At 37.0% G+C, this 21,241-nt stretch overlaps 1 protein-coding gene across 2 annotated transcripts in view; it reads left to right on the forward strand.

Annotated features, from left to right (window-relative positions):
• Positions 1 to 21,241, forward strand: part of LOC5569913 (serine-rich adhesin for platelets) — a 1,178,520-nt gene that overhangs the window by 740,951 nt on the left and 416,328 nt on the right. For both annotated transcript variants that reach the window (XM_021852955.1, XM_021852960.1), the window contains exons 4-5: positions 9,674 to 9,812; positions 14,124 to 14,193. In XM_021852955.1, coding sequence (XP_021708647.1) covers positions 9,674 to 9,812; positions 14,124 to 14,193 — 209 coding nt within the window. The remainder of the gene's footprint in view (positions 1 to 9,673; positions 9,813 to 14,123; positions 14,194 to 21,241) is intronic.

The raw sequence follows: 21,241 nt of genomic DNA on the forward strand, positions 1-21,241 counted from the left end.
TTGATTGATTTCTTAGGTATGTGTTGATGGATTCTTTAAAATTTAATTTAATTCAGTACTCCAGCAAATACTAAAGCAAATGTTCCAGTGATTCCTCTTTTCTACTTACTTTTTTTCTCCTTTCTAGCGTTATGTTCCAACTGGGACAGAGTCTGCTTCTCAGTTTAGTGTTTTCATGATCACTTATCGACTTGTGTCCCCAATCACATTCATTCAGCATTTATGGTAGCTATTTTGAGGCCACCTGTTCAGAACGAATGCCGCTTTATCTTGAAAATGATTTTATCATAACGTCGATCTTGCCGGATTTATTCCAACGAAAACAAAACAAAATAAGATTGAAAACACGTCTGTTATAAATTGCTTCGTAGTGCTTGTTAAATTTCCGAAGTGATTTACTTTGATATACAGTCGACTCTCCACATCTCGATGTTCTACATCTCGATATCTCTCCTTATGTCGATGATTTCCTCGGTCCCTTCATTCTGTATAAGGTACCGTGGGGGAAGTGTAGCAGTGGGGTAAGTGGATCATTCGTCCGTAATAAGAATAAATACTTTAATATTCCGAATGTTTTCACACCTTTGCTTCATTTTAGGTTATATTCTCACGTACACACTGATACTACTCCAAAACTGATATTACACGTGCACTAACACAAGTAAACTTGTTGACTGCAAAAATCAATTCATTTCACCATGGTGGGGCAAGTGGATCATTTGGCGCAAATTTTCAAGTCCCGCATGCTCAATAGATAACAATCAGAAAAATCAAAATAATTGACGATTTGAAGTATAATAGTCCCTCATTTGTCATGCATAGAAAAAAGTTTGAATTACATTATTAACGTTAGCTGTACACACCAATGAAGTTGACTATTGATTTTTCTGTATCCACTTACCCCACGGTACCTTATTAATTTTCTCTCCATAGTTCGATATCCTCCTTATCTCGATATCTCCATATCTCGATGTGGTTTCGTTGATTTTCCGTTCCCTATTTTCTCTCCGTATGTCGATAAGCACTTTATCAAAGGATACTAGACCAGATTTTCGTGATTAAAAAATATTGAGGCGCAGGAAATGACGTCTGCTTGTTTATTATTATTCCTATTTTCCTAACAACGGAGCGGTTTTCAATCTAGTATTCATTAAAAATATGTTCTATTTCTCGATCTCTCCCTATCTCGATGGTCCCTTCGATATCGAGATGTGGAGAGGCGACTGTAGTGCTTAAATCTTTAATGCCGAGTTAGATTTACTTTGAAATGGGATGAAAAAGAAGTTAAATTGCGTGTCCCCCTCCTGAAAGTGATATATTTCAAGTTATTCAGCATTTGCTAAAAAACCGCCATAAGAAGAATAAACCATATTCAACATTTCTTGGTTAGTTTAATCATCATACCATAGCATCTTATGAGTGAATTCATGGAGATAATTAATTTGAAAATAGTGATATTGTGGCAACCGAAGTGAAATTGATATGGCGGAACCATAATTGATAGATTGTCATCGACAAATGCTGTTTTGTTATCATAATTACACAAAAAAGGCACACAGTTATGATTCGGCATTTGTGGATGTAAAATTGCCTTAATAAATGCTGATTGAATCTTTTTTTTCGCTTTTTATGGTAACTAAGCAGCATTCAACAAAGTTTGACATTTCGGGCGTGCGATTTTGAAGAGTATAAGCAAAAAAATGAAAACGGATATCAGTTTTGCATTTTCCCCTCAGGAGTAAGTGTTCCTTCGTGATAACGCAATATAAGTGACGTTATACTGGAGTGACAAGTATTAAATTGCAGGTGTTTTCGCATCTAATGAGCCTGAATACTGATTTTAGAGGTATTTAAGTAAGTCATCAGAAATCAAGTGGAAGTCATGTAGTTTCAAATCAGATTTTATGACAACAAGGTGTATTATGTGTGTCTTTTATCAAAGCTGTAACAAATAAAAGTCGTTCAGCCACGGCAAGCAGTTGAAATAAGGTATTGTTTGCTGCAATAAAGCTGTTTTTTTAGCTACAAAATTTTGACTTTATGTTTTGTCTCTAAAAGGTTTTGAAAACAGCGAAGAGTCGAATTACAAAATATCACCTTTTGGCAACGTTAAATGTCGCCTCTAAGAATTGTAACAATCACAATAACAATAACTGTCATAAAACATTAATAAATCCACACGAAAGCCAAGTTGCTGTTGAATTGTTACTTGGTGTTGTTAGCAAACTGGAGTGTGAATTTATTGCAGTAGATTTTGAGAGGTTTCCATCGCTAGAGTCTTGTCGTCGATTCTGGGAACTTTCGTAGGTCCCCAAAAATCCTGTTCGGATTGCAGGTTTTCAAATTCTCTAAATAAAATATATTTTTTATTCATGCGTACTACAAACTTACCCGCAAAATGATAACAAATCTCTTGTTGGACTATTTTCGATCTTACGACTTTTCGGTATTCTAGGGCATAGAGGGAGCCGAAAAAATGCTCACTGGGGCGGCACTGGGGCAAATTGTTCGGGTTCCTCTCTTTCGGCACGAACGGTAAAACCGAAAACCGTACAACACGGTCGCGTGCTTTTTATTTCGACACCATCTTCGATTGAACGGGAGAATCTGGCAACACCAGCTCAGTACATATGTGATTTTGTTCATGGCCATCGTTTTATATCATTTTTGTACGATATTGTCTATTTTAATTCGTGAATTTTAGTGAATCCATACCAGGAATTTATTTCCAATGTAATTTGTTTAAAATCTTGCCCAATGCTACAATTTCAAGTGTGAAAAATTGATTTGAAAGTTTATCAGTGACCACCGGGAAAAATGGCTGACAATGGATCCGAGCATAAGGAAGTATTTTTTCTTCGTATCTCCCTCTCTCTCCTATTTCAAATAAACTCGAGCGTATACACATCCAATCCTTTAGTGGGAGAGGAGTACCAACTTGATATCAGTGTAGTGTGAGTGATTTTTGGCATAACGATGACCGTGTGCAGTAGTAGTGTTGTATTATGCGGAACAATGAAAGTGGATGGTATGGCTTGCGATGAAAGTTCAACAGATGAAGGTTTGGTTCTTGATGTTTTTTTTAGGTTGCTTGACATTCCCTTCGCTCAGCTGGACCAATGTGCTGCTGAAGTGTAGGTACCTATTAGGTACTTCCTATCGTTGTATAAACCTTCCTGTTGCCACCACGAAAATGTTTAAATTGTTGCTTTTATGACCAGCACGAGTGAAAGGTACAGGGTGAAATTGTAAGTGTGGTAGCGTGCTTCATCGTATGGGTGAATATGCTGTGTGAGGTATGTTATTTGTGTATGGGAGGTTGGAGATTGAGAGCGTTCAACTACTTCGTTTACTGTCCACTAGTATATGTGTTTGTGAAATCAGTGCATGCTGTTTATTTATTTATTATTTTCGAGCGGCTTTGGTTTGTCGGTGGATGGATCGATAATAACAATCTCAGCTCGTTCAATTTGGCGTTCACCGAAATGAAGGTGATGTGTACGCGTGATGGTTCATTTTTTGCAATGGTTTTCTTTGAGCCCCATGGGCTGCGGGTCTCCGTTTCCACAATTTACCGTTTCACTTGAAACATCGAAAATGAAATGCGTGAGTGAATCGCTGTACTCTTCCTGATTGATGTTGGGATCAGAGCACGTGGAGGAAGTGTTAATGTTGATCTGTTGGTTTTTTTTTCAGCAACATTCCTCTCACCCACCAATCTGAGAGTGAGAGACGTTTCGGACGATCTCTCTCTTGATACTCTCAAATCGCAATGAAAGTGTATGTGTAAATGTCCATGTTGACACTGTGTGCGAGATGCGAGAGAATTCTCATCCACTGTGTTCTGCGGTGACTGGTGTGACTCCGGTAGTGTGACTCCCAAGAGTTCCAATGATTTTTTTTTTTTTTTTTTTTTTTTTTTTTTTTTTTTTTTTTTTTTTTTTTTTTTCTTTTTTGCGTTGCCGTAGCGCAGGATTGTGTGGAGTAAAGGACTTTCAACTCGCGGGAGAAGTATTCGGGCGTCGTGAAAGATTTGCACATCTGGTGCGTAGGCGAAGTTAAGCTTGTTCATGAAATGGAACATTGCGAGTTTGAACGAATCATTCCCTCCGTTGATGGGCGAACGTGGAAGGTGGTTTTATACATGGGATGCGTTGAGAACACTCGTGCGGTATGTGTTATACCTTGGACAGACATCTGATACATATACCATGGTACAAGTTGTCAAGAAAATTATTCCAAGGCTATCTTGAATGAAGACAATTATCAGTATGGAACCCATTTCAAGATAATTGTACAATGGTACATATACCACAAGTGTGTCATAAGTATTAGACGCGTGCGTTCAAAAGAATAAGCTTAGCCTTTGCCATGGACAGCATGAAGGATCGTACCGCGAGGGACAGAGTTACGCCGAAAAAGCCGCCGCGCGTTACGATTAGTGAACACAATCGGTTTCCGTTGATCACAACTTTTTTTTTTCCTAAATATTTGATTTGTTTTTATTTGTCGCTACCTGTCGAGCAGAGTAGTGTTTGATCCTTGTTGCTTGCTCCTGCTGGGGCGGGCGACGAGGGCAGGATCAAACATGTCGCGCGTCGTTTACGTTCGAGTGGAAAAGCGCCGCGAGCGCCAGTTGTGTTTGATCTATTGATCGTGTCGCTTGCTCCTGCGGGGGCGTGTGATGAACGATTCTATACCATTACCCGGAATACCATTACCCGGAATGCAATTTACCGGAAGACCATTTACCGGAATGTACCATTACCCGGAAAAACCATTTACCGGAATGTACCATTTACCGGAATGCACCATTACCCGGAAAGCTTTCATTGATGCGCAGCACAAATTATCACGCTAACCATGGACATTCTCGACTCCCTCGGTTTCCATAAACACTATTTCAAAAGACATCTCCAAACAGCTATGGACCAAATATGTTATTCTTCTTGCCGGCTTTACGACTCAACTGGGACAAAACCTGCTTCTCAGCTGTTCTTGGAGCATTTTTGCAGTTAATAGCTGAGAGCCTATGTCAACCGACCTCTTTTGCATTCGTTCATAGTTTGACAAGTATGTTAGTACTCTAGCTCTGAAGCATTGTCAAATTTGTCAACCAGAAATAATTTTGAACCGTTGGTATTCAATTCCACCAACCTCAGCTTGATCTTTCTGAATAACTTCACTTTGCCGCAACGTAAGCCTTAAATCACGATACCAAAATTTGATATAACATGTAATTTTATTGGCGACCTAAATAGAAAAGAATCGCCTGATATAGATCGGAAAACTATGTCTTCAAATTTAGGCCATGAAACTAAACATTACAGGCAAGAATAGAAAGAATGAAAAGAATTATTAATTTTCTTTTATGTCCGAGACCACTTGGAAGGTACCATCATTATAAATCGAAATCGAAAAAGGCGTTACAAATAAGGTAGGTTGCAATTGAATAAATGGAACATCTCAGCATTCAAAAGTGTTTGGAGTTATGATGGATTTCCTATTCCCTTACGTTAAAACAGATCAAAATCCAATTTTAATATTGTATTAATATATAAAAAACCACTTATCTTGCGAGGGAAGCAACATACAACAGTTCAATTCTCATGTCAGCTATATGGTCTGAGGAAAGCTAAAAAAAATCAAGACCAAAACTAAGAGTACCTTGGTGATTGAGAGTACCCGAGCAGAAGAAAATAACACTGCGGAACACGTTTCTGTCTCCAGCACCAAAATACCGCTATTCACTAAATTAAGGGTTGCAGAAACCATTGCCGTTTTCAGAAATATCATAGCACGTCTAGTTTTTGAGATATTGGCTGTTGAAAATGCAAAAAATTACTATTTCAGCCAACTTGCATGCAAGTTTGCCAGCTTGTAAGGTAATATATTGGTTTAATTTGCCACAGCATTCAAACTTTATGTGTATAACAATACTTATCATCAAAGTTTGTAATACTTTCGTTGCGGAAAAGTTATTTTTTGATGGTTTAGAGAATTGTTGTATTATGCCATATAGAAGAAACTAAGAATTTTGTATGGAGACTGCAAGCATGTTGAAAAAATTGGTTTAATCGAAATTTAATCGCGCAATTTCAATCAAATTATATCTGAAATGAAAGTTTAAGTTCTATTTTGCATTTTTGGTGGATTAGATTACAAAAAAGTTTGATAAATTGTACTTTAAATTTCATGAAAACATCAATAAAACCAGTGTTTTATACAACTTTGGCGACCTGTAGCTAAAAATTGTGACGTGCTGGAACATTTCTGAGAATGACACTAGATTCAGCAACCCCAAATCTACTAGAGACACATAATTTGATACTTGAGACACGCAAAAATGTCATTTTTGTTACGCTGTGTAACTACTGAATACCAAATTGAGGTATTCCATACCAGATAATTTCCAATACTTACAACCTGAATGAGGTATGAATGAGCTCTGCATAAGAGGTAAAATACCTCAAATAATACCTTCTGCATATCCTACAAATACCAAGCTGATAATTAGATCAGATATTGTAATACCTAAATAATACTTGTTGGATTTTCATATAAAAGTGAAATTTTTCAATACTAGTTCAATACCTCCAGCAGTCCTCAATAGCTGTCGAATACCAAAGTGAAGTATTTTTAATTGTTTTAAACTTTTTTTCAAATACCATTATAATACCAAAATGAGGTATTGATAACTGAACAATACCTAATTGTGGTATAATACCAAAATATGGTATGCATAAGTTACTGGCGAGTTATTCTTTCCTCCTCGGGTAGGGACACTATTCGCCATTGGAACGTCCATCTTTGTAACCTCAAGAGATCTACTCTGCCCATAACTGCAAAACAGTCACATTCGACAATTTTGACAAAATTGAGTTAATACCACAGAATACTTCATAAAGAGTCATCAAATGATAAATTCTTTCGATCAACTTACTAAAATCTGTGAGATTGTTCTAGAAAATTCGAAAAAAAAAATACCAAGTTGTTTTGTCACATTGGTAATTATAACCGCATAACAGTCACATTGAGATTATAAATAAGCCTCGTAATTTGATAGCAATGCAAATTCTCTCAGAATTATTTCCTGACAATTCACTTAATATGCGATATGGGTTGTACAAAATATCAGCCTCAAATAAGCATTTTTGAGTTCCTGGTAATTTTTAGAAATTTTAGTTTCCTCCCATACTACTATAAAATACACACTTAGTATTCCATTTTCTCAATGCCTACTTTTGTCGAATGTTACAAATATGCAGTTATGGGCAGTACTTTTCCTTTGAATTTGATTGATTGTGCTATTTTTCTCCGAATGTCATAACCCTGAATGTCTGTATCCCGAATTCATTGCCAGTGTAATAAACAATAAAGTACAATAAGCAATCAAAATAATAAGATATTTGGTCATTTTCGACTAAACACATTTTGCCAAAAATGTCGAGATCGGTGTAACTCGAAAGAACCGCCAACCAAATAAAGAAGGGTGAATATCAGATGACCCGAAATGGGTCATTCTAGAAAAAGAGATATACGGGGGATTTACAATCGGTTGATTGACGTTCGGCGAATTGATACTCGGCGGAAAGTATTAAAAATTCTAATCATTGCTTATTTATTAACATTTGGACACTTTGAGAATCGACGGTCGAATAGTAAACGTAAAGTTACAAGCTGAAAAGATAAGTTGAAAGAACAGCTTATTTTTAAAAGAAGGGTGAATCATTTATGAAATGCAAATATATGAAGATGGTGCATATTGACATGATCAAGTATGAATATATCTCCCGGTGCTTATGTATTTTGAAATAAGAACCATATCGTTAGTGGTCATTTTAAATATTTTCAAGTCAACATACTGACCTGAATGACCGTAAAACGGTTAAAAGGACGGTAATGAAAAAAGTCGAGAAATGGAGATATAATTTTCCGGTAAATGGTCCTTCCGGGTAATGGTTTTCCGGTAAATGGTTCATTCCGGTAAATGGTTCATTCCGGTAAATGGTTTTCCGGGTAATGGTCTTCCGGTAAATTGCATTCCGGGTAATGGTTTTCCGGGTAATGTCGGAGAACCGTGATGAACACTTCTTCTGCGTATAATGCGATTATCGAATAATATCGCGAATCCGATTAGGCGTGATTATATCATGGATCGCATCACCAAATATAGGTGACTCCCAGATCTTTACCTTATCCCACTAACCCAATATCCTTTCCATGACAACTGTGGAGATTCAGAGGTGATCTCGGTCTCTAGTAACAACGGTTGTCGAACTAACATTCCTTCCCTTCCCCGATGACCGTAAGGACGTGGCCGGCGCCGTTATTGACTTTTAGATTTTGAGCTCCCGATTTGTGCACATTGAAGAATGGTAAGCTAATCCCAAGCCCCATTCATTAAATCTCTGTGCTACTTCGATTGTTCTAGTCAATCACGGAGTAGCAACTACGAATTGTGCGGTCATCTATGCTTATGCTTATGCTTATGCTTTGACGCCATCTTCGATTGAACGGACAGCACTCGAGCGAAAAGAAACATTCAACCCATTTTTAGAGAGTCCAAAGAGCAATTCTCTTGGAGAGAAAAAAAATACTCTCTTTAATTTAATTACAGAAAGGTACTGAAGTCATTCTAATTTTTTCTGAACTTTCGTTCAACAGCAAGGGTGACGGGTAAAATTATATTAATGTTACGTTAATGTGACGAGATCACTTCACAAAATTGCTTCAATAAAATCTCATGAAAAGTCGCAAAAATGTAGATTCATATAGTGAACTATTCACGTGAAAACGTGTTCATCATATAACAAGTTACTTTAGAATTTGGTATTTGCTGTACAAAATAGTTGCAATACACAAGAATGTAATCATTGAAAAAAATACATGAAAATTCCATTTACGATACCAGAAGTGTTTTATAGCTTTTATTTTCACAAAAAAAAAACGGACAAAGTTGACCATACTTTTAAAAAATGGGCATCTTTGAGCTTGTTTGACCAATCTTTCAAAATTTATTATTTCAGTTACGTTTCGAATGTTTCGGCAGTAGTGTTTAGAATAATTTGGTTAAATCTCGGTATCCCGGGAATTCTCAGGATTTTGAATACATTATAAAAATTCAGAACCCCGGATTTTTTTAAAGTCCGGAAAACAATAACCTCCAGTTGCTAGTTATACGTACCTGCTCGAGCTGGATTACCGTTTTATGACACACGAGAAAATTGTTCTGAAAACCCCTTGGTTGGTTTACGCACAAAGCTACGTCAGCGGCCGTGATCTCGAGAAAAAAAAACACGAAAGGATAAAACCGTAGAGCTTATTATGAAACACGCTGCAAGGATAATTAAAACTTTTATGATTTGCATGAACGCGAACAACACGCAGTTTCAGAGTCTGCGATGAAAATGAATGCAGTGAAAAGGTTGTAGGGACAACTGATACCAGGCTCAATAAGGGGTCGTCATTAAAGTAAGCAATCACTTAAGGAGGTCGGGCTCATTAGATCGAATATCTTTAACCATGCAAAAGTTTCCAAAAAATGGATTATGGTTTATGGACCATCCCTTTGCATGCTCTGCCTAAAATGAAAAATCATATTGAATAAAAAAAAACATAATTAACTAGCATAACGGTCATTCTCTGCCTTTTTTGTCTCTTATATCTACAGCTACGATGTTCGAGGGAGACAATATGCCAAAGCACTCTACTGGTCAGATGGTGCAGCATTTGGACCGCGAGCATATTTTGTGACAGTATCGAAGCCTGCTGCACTCACCGTGGAAAATATTCAACTGGACGATGAAGGAGTAAGTATAGCGCATTTCTGTACGACAAGGATATCAATGTATTTTCATCTCATTGTCGAACATGAAATGATAGATTTTTTTATGAACACGCACAAACGATTGAATATGAAATTGTGTCAACATTTGCCAAGTGTTAATAGAAGCGTTCAAATCCATAAAAATACCGTAAACACGCAATTTAACATTCATTCAATAATTCTATAAAAATGAAATATTGAAAACATATAACAGTTTAAATAATGTATTAGTGCATCAAAATAGATCACATAAGAAAGACATTCGTAAAAGTAATGTGAAATATCGAAAAACAGATTTTTGACAGAACTGAACATTTTAAAATGCTACTAAATGAGCGTTGAATGGCGTTCTTACGATATTTGTTGCAAACAGCTCTGTAGTCGTAAAATTTGAGCTTCTTAGTCGTCCCTTTTTGAGGGGGGCGTTACTATAGCCCAGAGGGCGCTTCTATTTCCAAGCGTTATTGATGTTTTCTCAAATATTTTAATATATAGGGATCAACTGTGATGGAAGTTATATTGCTATGGGTCTTTGACTTTCAATCCGTACAGATCGTAAACGGAAATCCAAAAACCCTTAGCAACATTTTAATATATAAAAATTACAAATATCACAAATATTGTAATATACATTCCTAACAAACGAAAACCAATATGCTTTTGATCGTATTTAGTTTGTGTTCCATTTTAATTAAAATATGGAACGAAGAGATCAAGTACATGGGCTTAAAATTATTTAGTTGAACAATTTGCTAATGTAAAAAGTGAAATTTATTTAGGTTATTAGGTATAATATGCCTACCCTAAGGAAAAATCGCTCTATCGCAGTAGCAAATGCATTAGTTCTATCGTTTTTGATGTCCAGGTGTTATGTTATAAGTTGGTCATGCTCTGCATGCAACTTTATCTTGCCAGGTAGCTTCTAAAAAGATTACAATACGTTTTTTGTAAACGGTCTAAATTTTAACATTTCAAAACAAACCGGGCAATATGCCCCTCCCACAGAAAAACGTTCCACGGCATTGTACAAATGGTTTCACCACTTGCTTAGCTTAAAAGGGCTCATTAGCAGTCGTCTTCCGGTAATTTTTTTTGTAATAAGTACAATTGTAAAGAAAGGGCTCAATTTACAACGAGGCTAACTTATCGGTTTAGAAATGTTATGCCGAAAAGCTGATTTTCGATATTTTTGAAATATTTATTGGTTTTTCATACTTCTCAAAGATCTAATATGTGCAACATCATTTTTTCGTGGACATTAAAGATATATAATCATATTGTCTGTTTCATGGCCAACAAAACGCACCGCCAACTTTTCAACAGACCGACAAAATCGTCGCCAGCAAACGAATCAAATGAGGTAATTTTCCGTTATGTTGGTAAGACTGATGAAACCTCAAATTCGCAGAGGCTGGATGGATGGCGACGATTTTGGCGACGGTTTCACCGGCGACGATTACAATTCGTCGCGTTCGATAAGGTGCAAAATTTACAATATTTACGTGTTAAAGATGCCTCAATCCCTTGAAAATGAAATGGGGCGTATTGCCCGGTTGGGGCGCATTATCCCGATTTATCCTAGTGCTACCATAACAATGCCTTATATACTACTGTATATGTCATGTGACTATTTCCTAGAGTCTAACAACTTAGACTATTACGATGTGGCCTTTAAAAAGAAATCTCAATCCAAGAAATAAAAACAGTCTTTTAGAACCTATCACTCAATGTGAAACGGATCATCTAGTACCAATCCAAAAACCTCATAAAACCGTTCATTTGAAAACGTTTTTGTGTCTGCCTCAAATTAAAAAAAAAATATGTTCGGCATTTCTCCTTTAAAACAATATATTGTTATTGCATTTCGCTTTTCAAACAAAATTGTGAAAAATTTAAGCAAATTGATGCAACAGTAACAACCATTTATGTTTCTGGTACCATTGTGCCCGTATAAAGCCCTTCAAAAGTCAAAAGCATAATTTTGACAATACAACTTAATTATATGATTTAATCAGAAATTCGTTCATTCGGTAAATATTATTGAACAGTTTATGCAGCTGCTCAAACTCAGTTTTTTATAAGATTTATGATGCTGATCTCAGAATTCAAAACGAAGCGCTAACGGTCAAACACGTTTTTCTGATAAAATTTAAAATGGAGCCAAATTCGAAATGGTCGCCAAAAATATTGTAAATAAGACTACATCTCTCCTCCATGCGACTTAGGTTAAATTACTGTAGGATATTGATAGGATTTGTAATTTTCAATTAATGACCTACAGAGCATTGAGATGTACCTGATCTACATTGAATAAGGTTAAATTACTCCAGGGTGTTGATATTGCTCAAAATGTATGCTCATTTTAACATGCAATTGATGTTCTACAAAGCGTTAATATGATCTACATGATACAAGATCAATTACTAGCTTGACAATGCCAATACAGGGCATTAAGATGCACCTGATCAATGTGAAATAATGTCAAATTACTCTAGAGCATTGATACAGTTTATAATTTTCAATGCACACAGATCGTTAAGTTGCACCTGATCTATACAGAATAAGGTCAAATTACTCCTGGACGGTAATACAGTTTGGAATATTCAATTGATGTTCTAAAGGGCGTTAAGATGCACCCGACCTACATAAGATAAGCTTGAAATATTCCAGGGCGTTGAACAGGCCAATTGATGTCATATAGGATGTTCAGATGTACTAAATATACGTGAGAGAGGAACAAATTAATCCAGGGCGTTGATATTTTTTGACAATTTTGATGACATCAATCAGAGCGTTAAGATGAACCTGATCTTCAAAGGATAAAGTCAAATTACTCCACGGCGTTGATACTGCCAATTTCTATTGATTCTTAACAGGGCGTAAATATGCTCCAGATCTTGCAAAGATCAATATGGAATAGGATAGAATTACTTCAGACCGTTGATATAGCTAGGTCGATTGATGTTATACAAAGCGTTAAGATGTTTCTGAACTATGTGAAATAAGGCCAAATTACTCCAGGGCGTTACAAAAGCTTGGAATTTTGAATTGATGTCCCACAGGGCGTTAAAATGCAATGCATATTCCAAGATTTATCAACGTCCCGGAGTGATTTGACCTTGTTTCATGTAAATAAGATGAAACAAGGTCAATCACTCCAGGGCGTTGATATATCTTGGAATACTCAATTGATGTCCTACAGGGCGTAAATATGCACTTGGTCTACGTAAAATGAGATCACATTACTCCAGGTCGTTGATAAAGCTTGAATTTTCAATTGATACAGGGCGTCAAGATGCACTTGATTTACTTGGGATGAGGTCAAATTAATCTAGGGCATTCATAGAGCTTGAAATTTTTATATAATGTCCTACAGCCCTGTACGTTAAGATGCTGCTGATCTATATGAGACAAGTTCAAATTACTCTAGGGCGTCGATAGATTGTAGTTTTCAATCGATGCAGGGCATTGAGGTACACCTGATCTACGTAAGACGAGGTGGAATCAGTCAAGGGCGTTTGTACATCTTGACATTTGTCTCACAGGGCGTTAATATGCAGCTGATTTACATGGCACGGATCAAAATTACCAGGGCGTTGATAATGCTTAAAATATTCAAGTGATGTGGGGCGTAAAGATGCACTTGGTCTACATAAGGGAGGTCAAGTTACTCCTAGGCGTTGATAAAGCTTGAATTTTTCAATTTTGATCTACGTGAAATAAGGTCAAATTATTTTAGGGCGTTGATAAAGCCTGGAATTTTCAATTGATGTTCTACAGACCGATAGAAATGGTGAAATGACTCTAGGGCGCTGATACAGCTTGTAAATTTCGATTGATTTTCTACAGGGCGGTAATATGTTCTATATGAAGTTCTATATAAAATAAAGTAACATAACTTCAGAGCGTTGGTAGGAAATTTCTTGAAAATGAATCTTATGGGGCGTTAGATTGTTGTTGATTGCGCACATTATTTTCTATGACTTCGGGTGAAAAACTCTAAAAAAATCTGAGAAAAGCTTCTTAGTCGTCGACTAAGCGCGACTAAGCAGGACGACAGGGCTGGTTGCAAACTTTTTTTGCTGACTATTTATGATAATTAATTAAATTTAATCGAAGACTTTCTCTGCTTAAAATTATTCAACAAGCCGAAATTCAGCTGAAAACTGTAACATATATACAATGTTAACAATCAAAGCACGTGTCATCAATACCAGTTCATACAATGCAACCATTGAGTATAAAAATAATACATGCAATCAATCAACATACGTTTTTTTTCTCTTTTTGACAGGTTTATCGTTGTCGAGTTGATTTTCAAAATTCACCGACCCGGAATCATCGGATAAACCTCACTGTTACAGGTAAGCACTTTAAGTTAATGGTATTGCAGAAGTTCTTGCTGCAAGCTGAAAATGAATACAGAATATTAAGATTACAGAGCATATGAAACAATTAAGATGAAAATTAAGTCGTACCGCATTCGGAGTAATCATAGTAGTTTTTTTTTGATAATTTTTAAAAATTTCATTTAAAAATGCAACATTTGTTAGTTTTATGTGTTTGACACAAGTACTGGAACCTATCGCTCGTGACTGTATATTATACATTGTTTTCTGAAAATCTTGAGAATGTCCAAAACAAATGTTTAGAACAATTTCTTGATTTATATCACTTGCTGAACTGATGTTAGGTATGAATCTTCTGAAGGGTCTTCCATACTCATTGTTTGTTTCGAAAAGTAAAAATTTTACGAATATATGAAAAACTATTTTCATAAGTTTATATTCATGAAGGACAAGCACCATTATACACTCCAACCTCTTTTTACAACCGTTTTTTTACCGACGGTTCTTTTTACGACCACTTTTTTACGACCGAAATTCAGATTAAAGACCGTTTTTATAAATGATCAATATCTTAAAAAAGTATTCAAAATAGAGGGTCATGATGTTCTGAAAATTGATCAGTAGTTCAAGAGCTAACATATGGTGGTCATTGAATTGCGGAATTCTGCCACTAGGTGGCGCTAGTGAGCATCGACCTTTTGTTTTGCGGATATCTTTGGATCCTGACCACTTAGAAAGATGGCGTCTTCGTTAAAGTTGTTCAGTAGCTCAAGGACTATCATCATAAAAGCTATGAGATTCAAAATTTTGCTACCAGGCAGCGCTAGTGAGCATGAAACATTTATTTTGCGGTTATCTTAGGATCCTGGCCACTTAGAAAGATGGCGTCTTCGACAAAGTTGTTCTTTAGCTCAAGTGCTATCATTATAAAAGCTATGAGATACAAAATTTTGCCACCAGGCAGCGCTAGTGAGCATGAAACCACAGACAAACAGACGTAACAGCTAGAACAATTATCAATGCAAAACATAGTCACATGATAAGTTACGCCCAATGCTAAAAATACTTCATTTGACCAACCGCGAACTAGGTGGCGGTAGTGAGCAAACGTCATACTCGAACAAAAGCGATGCGAGCGCCATTAGTGGCCCGTCGGCTAACTACCAAATATTAGAATTGGGCGCTATTCTGCTGTGCGATGAAAATAATTTGAGTGTTACGTCTGTTTGTTAGTGATGAAACTTTTGTTTTGCGGTTATCTTAGGACCATGGCCACTTAGAAAGATGGCGCCTTCGGCAAAGTTGTTCAGTAGCTCAAGCGCCATCATTATAAAAGCTATGAGATTCGAGATTTTGCCACCAGGCGGCCCTAGTGGGCATCAACATTTTGTTTTGCGGATAGCCCAGGATCCTGACCACTTAGAGAGATGGTTCCTTCGGCAAGTTGATCAAGCGCTATCATTATAAAGCTATTAGATGCAAATTTGCCATCATGCGGCGCTAGTGAGCATGACACATTCATTTTGCAGTTATCTTAAGTGCCTGGCCACTTAGAAGGATGGAGCTTTCGGCAAAGTTTTTCAGTAGCTCAAGGACTATCATTACAAGAGCTATGAGATTCAGCTATGGCTACTTAGAAAGATGGCGTCTTCGGCAAAGTGGTTCAGTAGCTCAAGGGCTATCATTATAAAAGCTATGAGATTTAAAATTTTGCCACCAGGCCTAGCGCTGCTAGTCAGCATTAAACTTTTGTTTTGCGGTTATCTTAGGATCCTGGCCACTTAGAAAGATGGTGCCTTCGGCAAAGTTGTTCAGTAGCTCAAGCGCTATCATTATAAAAGCTGAGCATGAAACTTTTGTTTTGCGGATAGCTCAGGATCCCGGCTACTTAGAAAGATAGCGTCTTCGGCAAAGTTGTTCATTAGCTCAAGGGCTATCATTATTCTAGCCAAGAGATTCAAGATTTTGCCACCAGGCGGCGCTAGTGAGCATGAAACTTTTGTTTTGCGGATATCTTAGGAATCTGGCCACTTATAGAGATGGCGCCTTCGGCAAAGTTGTTCAGTAGCTCAAGCGCTATCATTATAAAAGCTATGAGATTCGAGATTTTGCCACCAGGCGGTGCTAGTGAGCTTAGGAATTTTGTTTTGCGGATAGCCCAGGATCCTGGCTACTTAGAAAGATGGCGTCTTCGGCAAAGTTGTTCATTAGGTCAAGTACTATCTTTATTCTAGCCAAGAGATTCAAGATTTTGCCACCAGGCGGCGCTAGAGAGCATAGAACTTTAGTTTTGCGGATAGCTCAGGATCCTGACCACTTAGAAAGATGGCGTCTTCGGAAAAGTTGTTGATTAGCTCAAGGACTATCATTATTCAGGCTAAGAGATTCAAGATTTTGCATCCAGGCGGCGCTAGTGAGCATTGAACTTTTGTTTTACCGATAGCTCAGGATCCTGACCACTTAGAAAGATGGCGTCTAACCGCAAAACAAAAATAATATTCTGATGCTCACTAACGCCGCCTAGTGCAAAATTTTGAATCTCATAGCTTTTATGATAGTTCTTGAGCTGCGGAACAACTTTGCCGAAGGTGCCATCTTTTTAAGTAGCCTGGATCCTAAGTTAACCTCAAAACAAGAAAATCGTGTTTACTAGCGCTGCCTTGTTGAAAAACCTTGTATCTCCTGACTAGAATAATGATAGCCCTTGAACTACTGAACAACTTCGCCGAAGGCGTTATTTTTCCAAGTGGTCAGGATCCTGAGCTATCCACAAAACAAAAATTTTATGCTCACTTGCGCCGCCTGGTGGCAAAATCTCGAATCTCTTGGCTAGAATAATGATAGTCCTTGAGCTAATCAACAACGTAGGCGTAGACGCCATCTTTCTAAGTGGTCAGGATCCTGAGCTATCCGCAAAACAAAAATTCTATGCTCACTAGCGCCGTCTGGTGGCAAAATTCCGAATCTCTTGACTAGAATAAAGATAGTACTTGAGCTACTGAACAACTTTGCCGAAGACGTCACCTTTCTGAATAGTCATAATCCAGAGCTATCCGCTAAACAAAAATTATATGCTCACAAGCGTCGCCTGGTGGCAAAATCTCGAATCTCTTGGCTAGAATAATGATAGTCCTTGAGCTACTGAACAAATTTGCCGAAGACGCCATCTTTCTAAGTGGTCAGGATTCTGAGATATCCGCAAAACAAAAGCTGCATGCACGCTTGTACTGCCTGGTGGTGCAATTTCACTTAACCAGTGTTGCCAGCTACGACAAAATTTTGAACTCTTCATGAAAAACTGGATTACAGTTGAAGAGTATTGCTATATTGCTAAGCATTCTATTTTTCTATTTCGCTCAAGTTTTGGGGTTTTGATCTTTTCTTTATTCTTCTTAAACAGTGTTGCCAGCCACATGAACATTTTTGATTCGGCCAACTGTAAGGCACGCAACACTTCCTTCAACTTTGGTGAACATTCGGTATCGTTATCTTTAATTTTTTTTGGTATTTGCATATCATACCCCCATAAAATTGGCTCTTTTGATAACAATCAAGCAATGTTGCCATATATTACCAATATATGAAAACCTGAACGGTCATTTTGGAAAGTTCTCAACTCATGCTTCAACTTTGCCGAATATCTCGAATCAGTTTTTTCGCATCTAGACATAGCATTTTTCAAAAACATAATTATAACACTGATTTTCTACGACCGATTTTTTTACGACCGGTTTTTTTACGATAACGGTCGTAAAAAGAGGTTTGGGTGTAAGTTTTTAAGTGAAAAATGTTGTTTCGAACTTTTTATACGAGGAAGATCATTCCGATCAATGTTCAACCCGTTCTACGACACTGTGAATGCGGTAGAGAACTACACTCTTAAATCAGAATTCTATGAACAAACTTTCCGTTTTAATATCAGTTAAAATTCATTTTCTGACCGCTTGCTGTGCGGATCACAGTAAAATAATGAAAATTTGCCGAGATCAACTGAGTATGTAGTACAGTCTAACCTCCATGAGTCGATATTGAAGGGACCATCGACTCAAGGAAATATCGAGTCATTTTAGTATGGTTCCATGAGTCGATATCGAGTAATGGAACATCGATTCATGGAGGTTTAACTGTATATGCTTTCATTAAAACACATGCAAGAAACCTTTTTGACCATACAATAAAATCCTGAGAGATGAATGTTTTAAACTAAGTATTTCGTGCAAATCTGATTATCTGCAAAATTATACGACTTATACTTAAACTTTTGCATGACTATTACTTGTAAATCAGCATCCGTGAAATTACTAATACACTAAACTGGTTTAATAATCAAAGAGCCATACAACGACCGAAATTATCCAATTGACGCTTCAAGATTATAATTAAAGACAAAGCCCATAACTATATCACATTCTGCTGAAAACATAGCGGAAAATGTTGAACAAGATTTTTCCCCATTAAAAAAGTTTGGATCTTCAACATCTAATAACGGTTGAGTAGAGGCTGGATCCGTCTCGCGAAATGAGGGAGCTTTTGATGTTGCTTGGTCCCGGCTCGTGTTGCCGCTATTCAACACTTGATGGCAATCCCCTTCTTGGAGATGAACAGAAGTCAAGCTGAATTGGTGGTTAGGAAAAAGGAAGCATGAGGGAAATCAACCCCGATTTATAAACGGTTGAGCTGGATAGTGGAAAGGGAAATTCTCGGAAGATTTTATAACTTTTATCTAATGAGCACTGTTCTACATATCTTTGTAAACCATCGCCGACAAAGTGGTTTCGCTGAGGCTCCCATCGCCGAAAGGGGTTTTCAACCCTTAATCAGTGCAGCACGGCTGTCGAACAAATTAAAGCATTTACTGTTAATTTTTAATAGGCTAGCAGAAAAGTTGTAGATTATAACCGGCACATTGGACAACCTTCTTTGGGTAGATTTACTCATCCTTCTCTGGGTTGCAAGCAGTTTGACTTCAGACTCATTGTAGAAGGAAAATATGAACATTAATACTAAAATCTGATGATGGTGTTTTCAGTAAACCTTTTTTAACATATACTATTCTTCCATTTAGTTTTACATTTCTACTTATTACATTTTCTCAGTTAGTCTCTCTGCAGTTTGTAAAAAAATATTTTCAGAATTCTTAATAGCCAAATATCAATTTCACTTGAATTTATAATCAGTTGTCCATTTAAGTATATCAATCGTTTTTTATCTATCTTTATTAGCGGAATTTTTTGCCCTGGGTTAGTTCATCTCGGGACCAACGAACTTACTTCCCTTCCGAAGGAAGTCATAACTATAACCTTTACGTCATAAGTGACTATTTCGAAGACATGATTTGACCCAAGTCCTCGGCGTGAGAGGCGTGAGTACCAACCACTACTCTAGTAGACCTGTGCGCCGCCATGCCACGCCGCCGCCGCTGGTCCATTTCACGTTACGGTCCATTAACGTCACGCCGCTGATTTTGTGTTTTCCCGCCGATTAATGTTTTAACTCGAAAAATTTTATAACATTAAAATAAGTACTCAAGGAAATATTTAGGTTAAGCGTATAGTAAGCGTATTGCATATGGAATTTCTATAGGAAATGGTACATAAATAAGTCAAGAGATTTCTCTAAGATGTTCTCCAGGAAATTATCCAGTGAATTCCTCAGGAATTCTTTTACGGATCCCATCAAGAATCATTTCTGAGATTCTCTTGAGAATACTTTCTGGAGTGCGAACTTATTGATACCGTTGGACGAGGTTACTTTTGATTCCGGGGGCTTCTTTGGACACCCACGTTTTGAAATTATTTGCACCATAAATATTAATCTGAGCAGTTTTGTGTCTTCAGCACTTTTTTTAGCCAATGTTAGCCAATCATGTCAATGCATGATTTTTTTCGGAACAACATCAACAGTAGCAGGTTAAACAAAAAAAAACATTTCAAGAAAATCCGAATAAATATTTACAAGGTATAAAACATTGGCTATACAAACAGTGTTTGAGTTTTTCCCAAGTCGTGGAATATTGGGAGCATCACAAAACTATCGTATTGTTATGTTTCATAAAAATGTGTGATATTGTCCTGCTTAAAATAGTTGTTTTATTAAAATAATTGATCAAAGAACTTATTTTTACGACTTTTGTTTTATTATAATGTTTTGGTTTGTATACTGCGGGCGGTCAATCATGCTCATGCTCATGCTCATTATAATGTTTTGGTTTGTATATTTTACAAAATTAAAACATTAAAAAATATATTTTGAAAACTGAATAGACATAAAACACTCATACTTCAATACGTTCCAATGGTAAGTTCACAAAATAATCTCTTAAAAAAAAATCCGTCATATTTTAAATGAATTTGCAGTACAAAACCATTGCATCCTTCAATTGCAACAAGAAACTACTCTTAAGCCGATTCTAAACTGCTAATAATCTAAAAGCATACTACAAAGGCCAACTTTTATTTCCTTACGATCTTGCAAAGCTTTACTTAATAGATTGCGTTTTTAATGATAATTACTTTTTGTTATAGATATTAATGTGATCCTTCTACATATCGTACGTGAATGAAAAAAAAACAGTTTTTGTTCATAACTCATTAATCGTCGAAGTACGTAGTAGTTAAAGGGTGTCCACGATGAAATTGCCACACACAAAATTGATTCGCAAAATTCGAGTTTTCATCCGATTGCCATCAAATTTTCAGGGATTGAAAAATAACTATTAAACTTCATTTTATTATTTTACTCGTATTTTATTCACAGCCCATGCGCAAATGTCCGCACCGTGGCCTTATTCCCGGCCATAAGATTCTGCGCAACCTGTGAATCAACCGTGTTTTGCATGTAAACCCATACTTTCTTAAGTTCCTCGACTGTCTTCACTACCTTAGGTCGTTTAAGAAGGTGCTGCTTCATAATCGCCCAGTACTTCTCGATGGGGCGGAGCTCCGGAGTGTTGGGAGGGTTGAACATTTTCGGCACGAAATTGACCTTATTGTTCGCATACCACTTCAGCACGTCCTTGGAGTAGTGGCATTAGGCCAAATCCGGCCAGCCGCTTCTGGAGGCA

The sequence above is a fragment of the Aedes aegypti genome, chromosome 1 (assembly GCF_002204515.2).
Source record: "Aedes aegypti strain LVP_AGWG chromosome 1, AaegL5.0 Primary Assembly, whole genome shotgun sequence".
Taxonomy (NCBI): domain Eukaryota; kingdom Metazoa; phylum Arthropoda; class Insecta; order Diptera; family Culicidae; genus Aedes; species Aedes aegypti.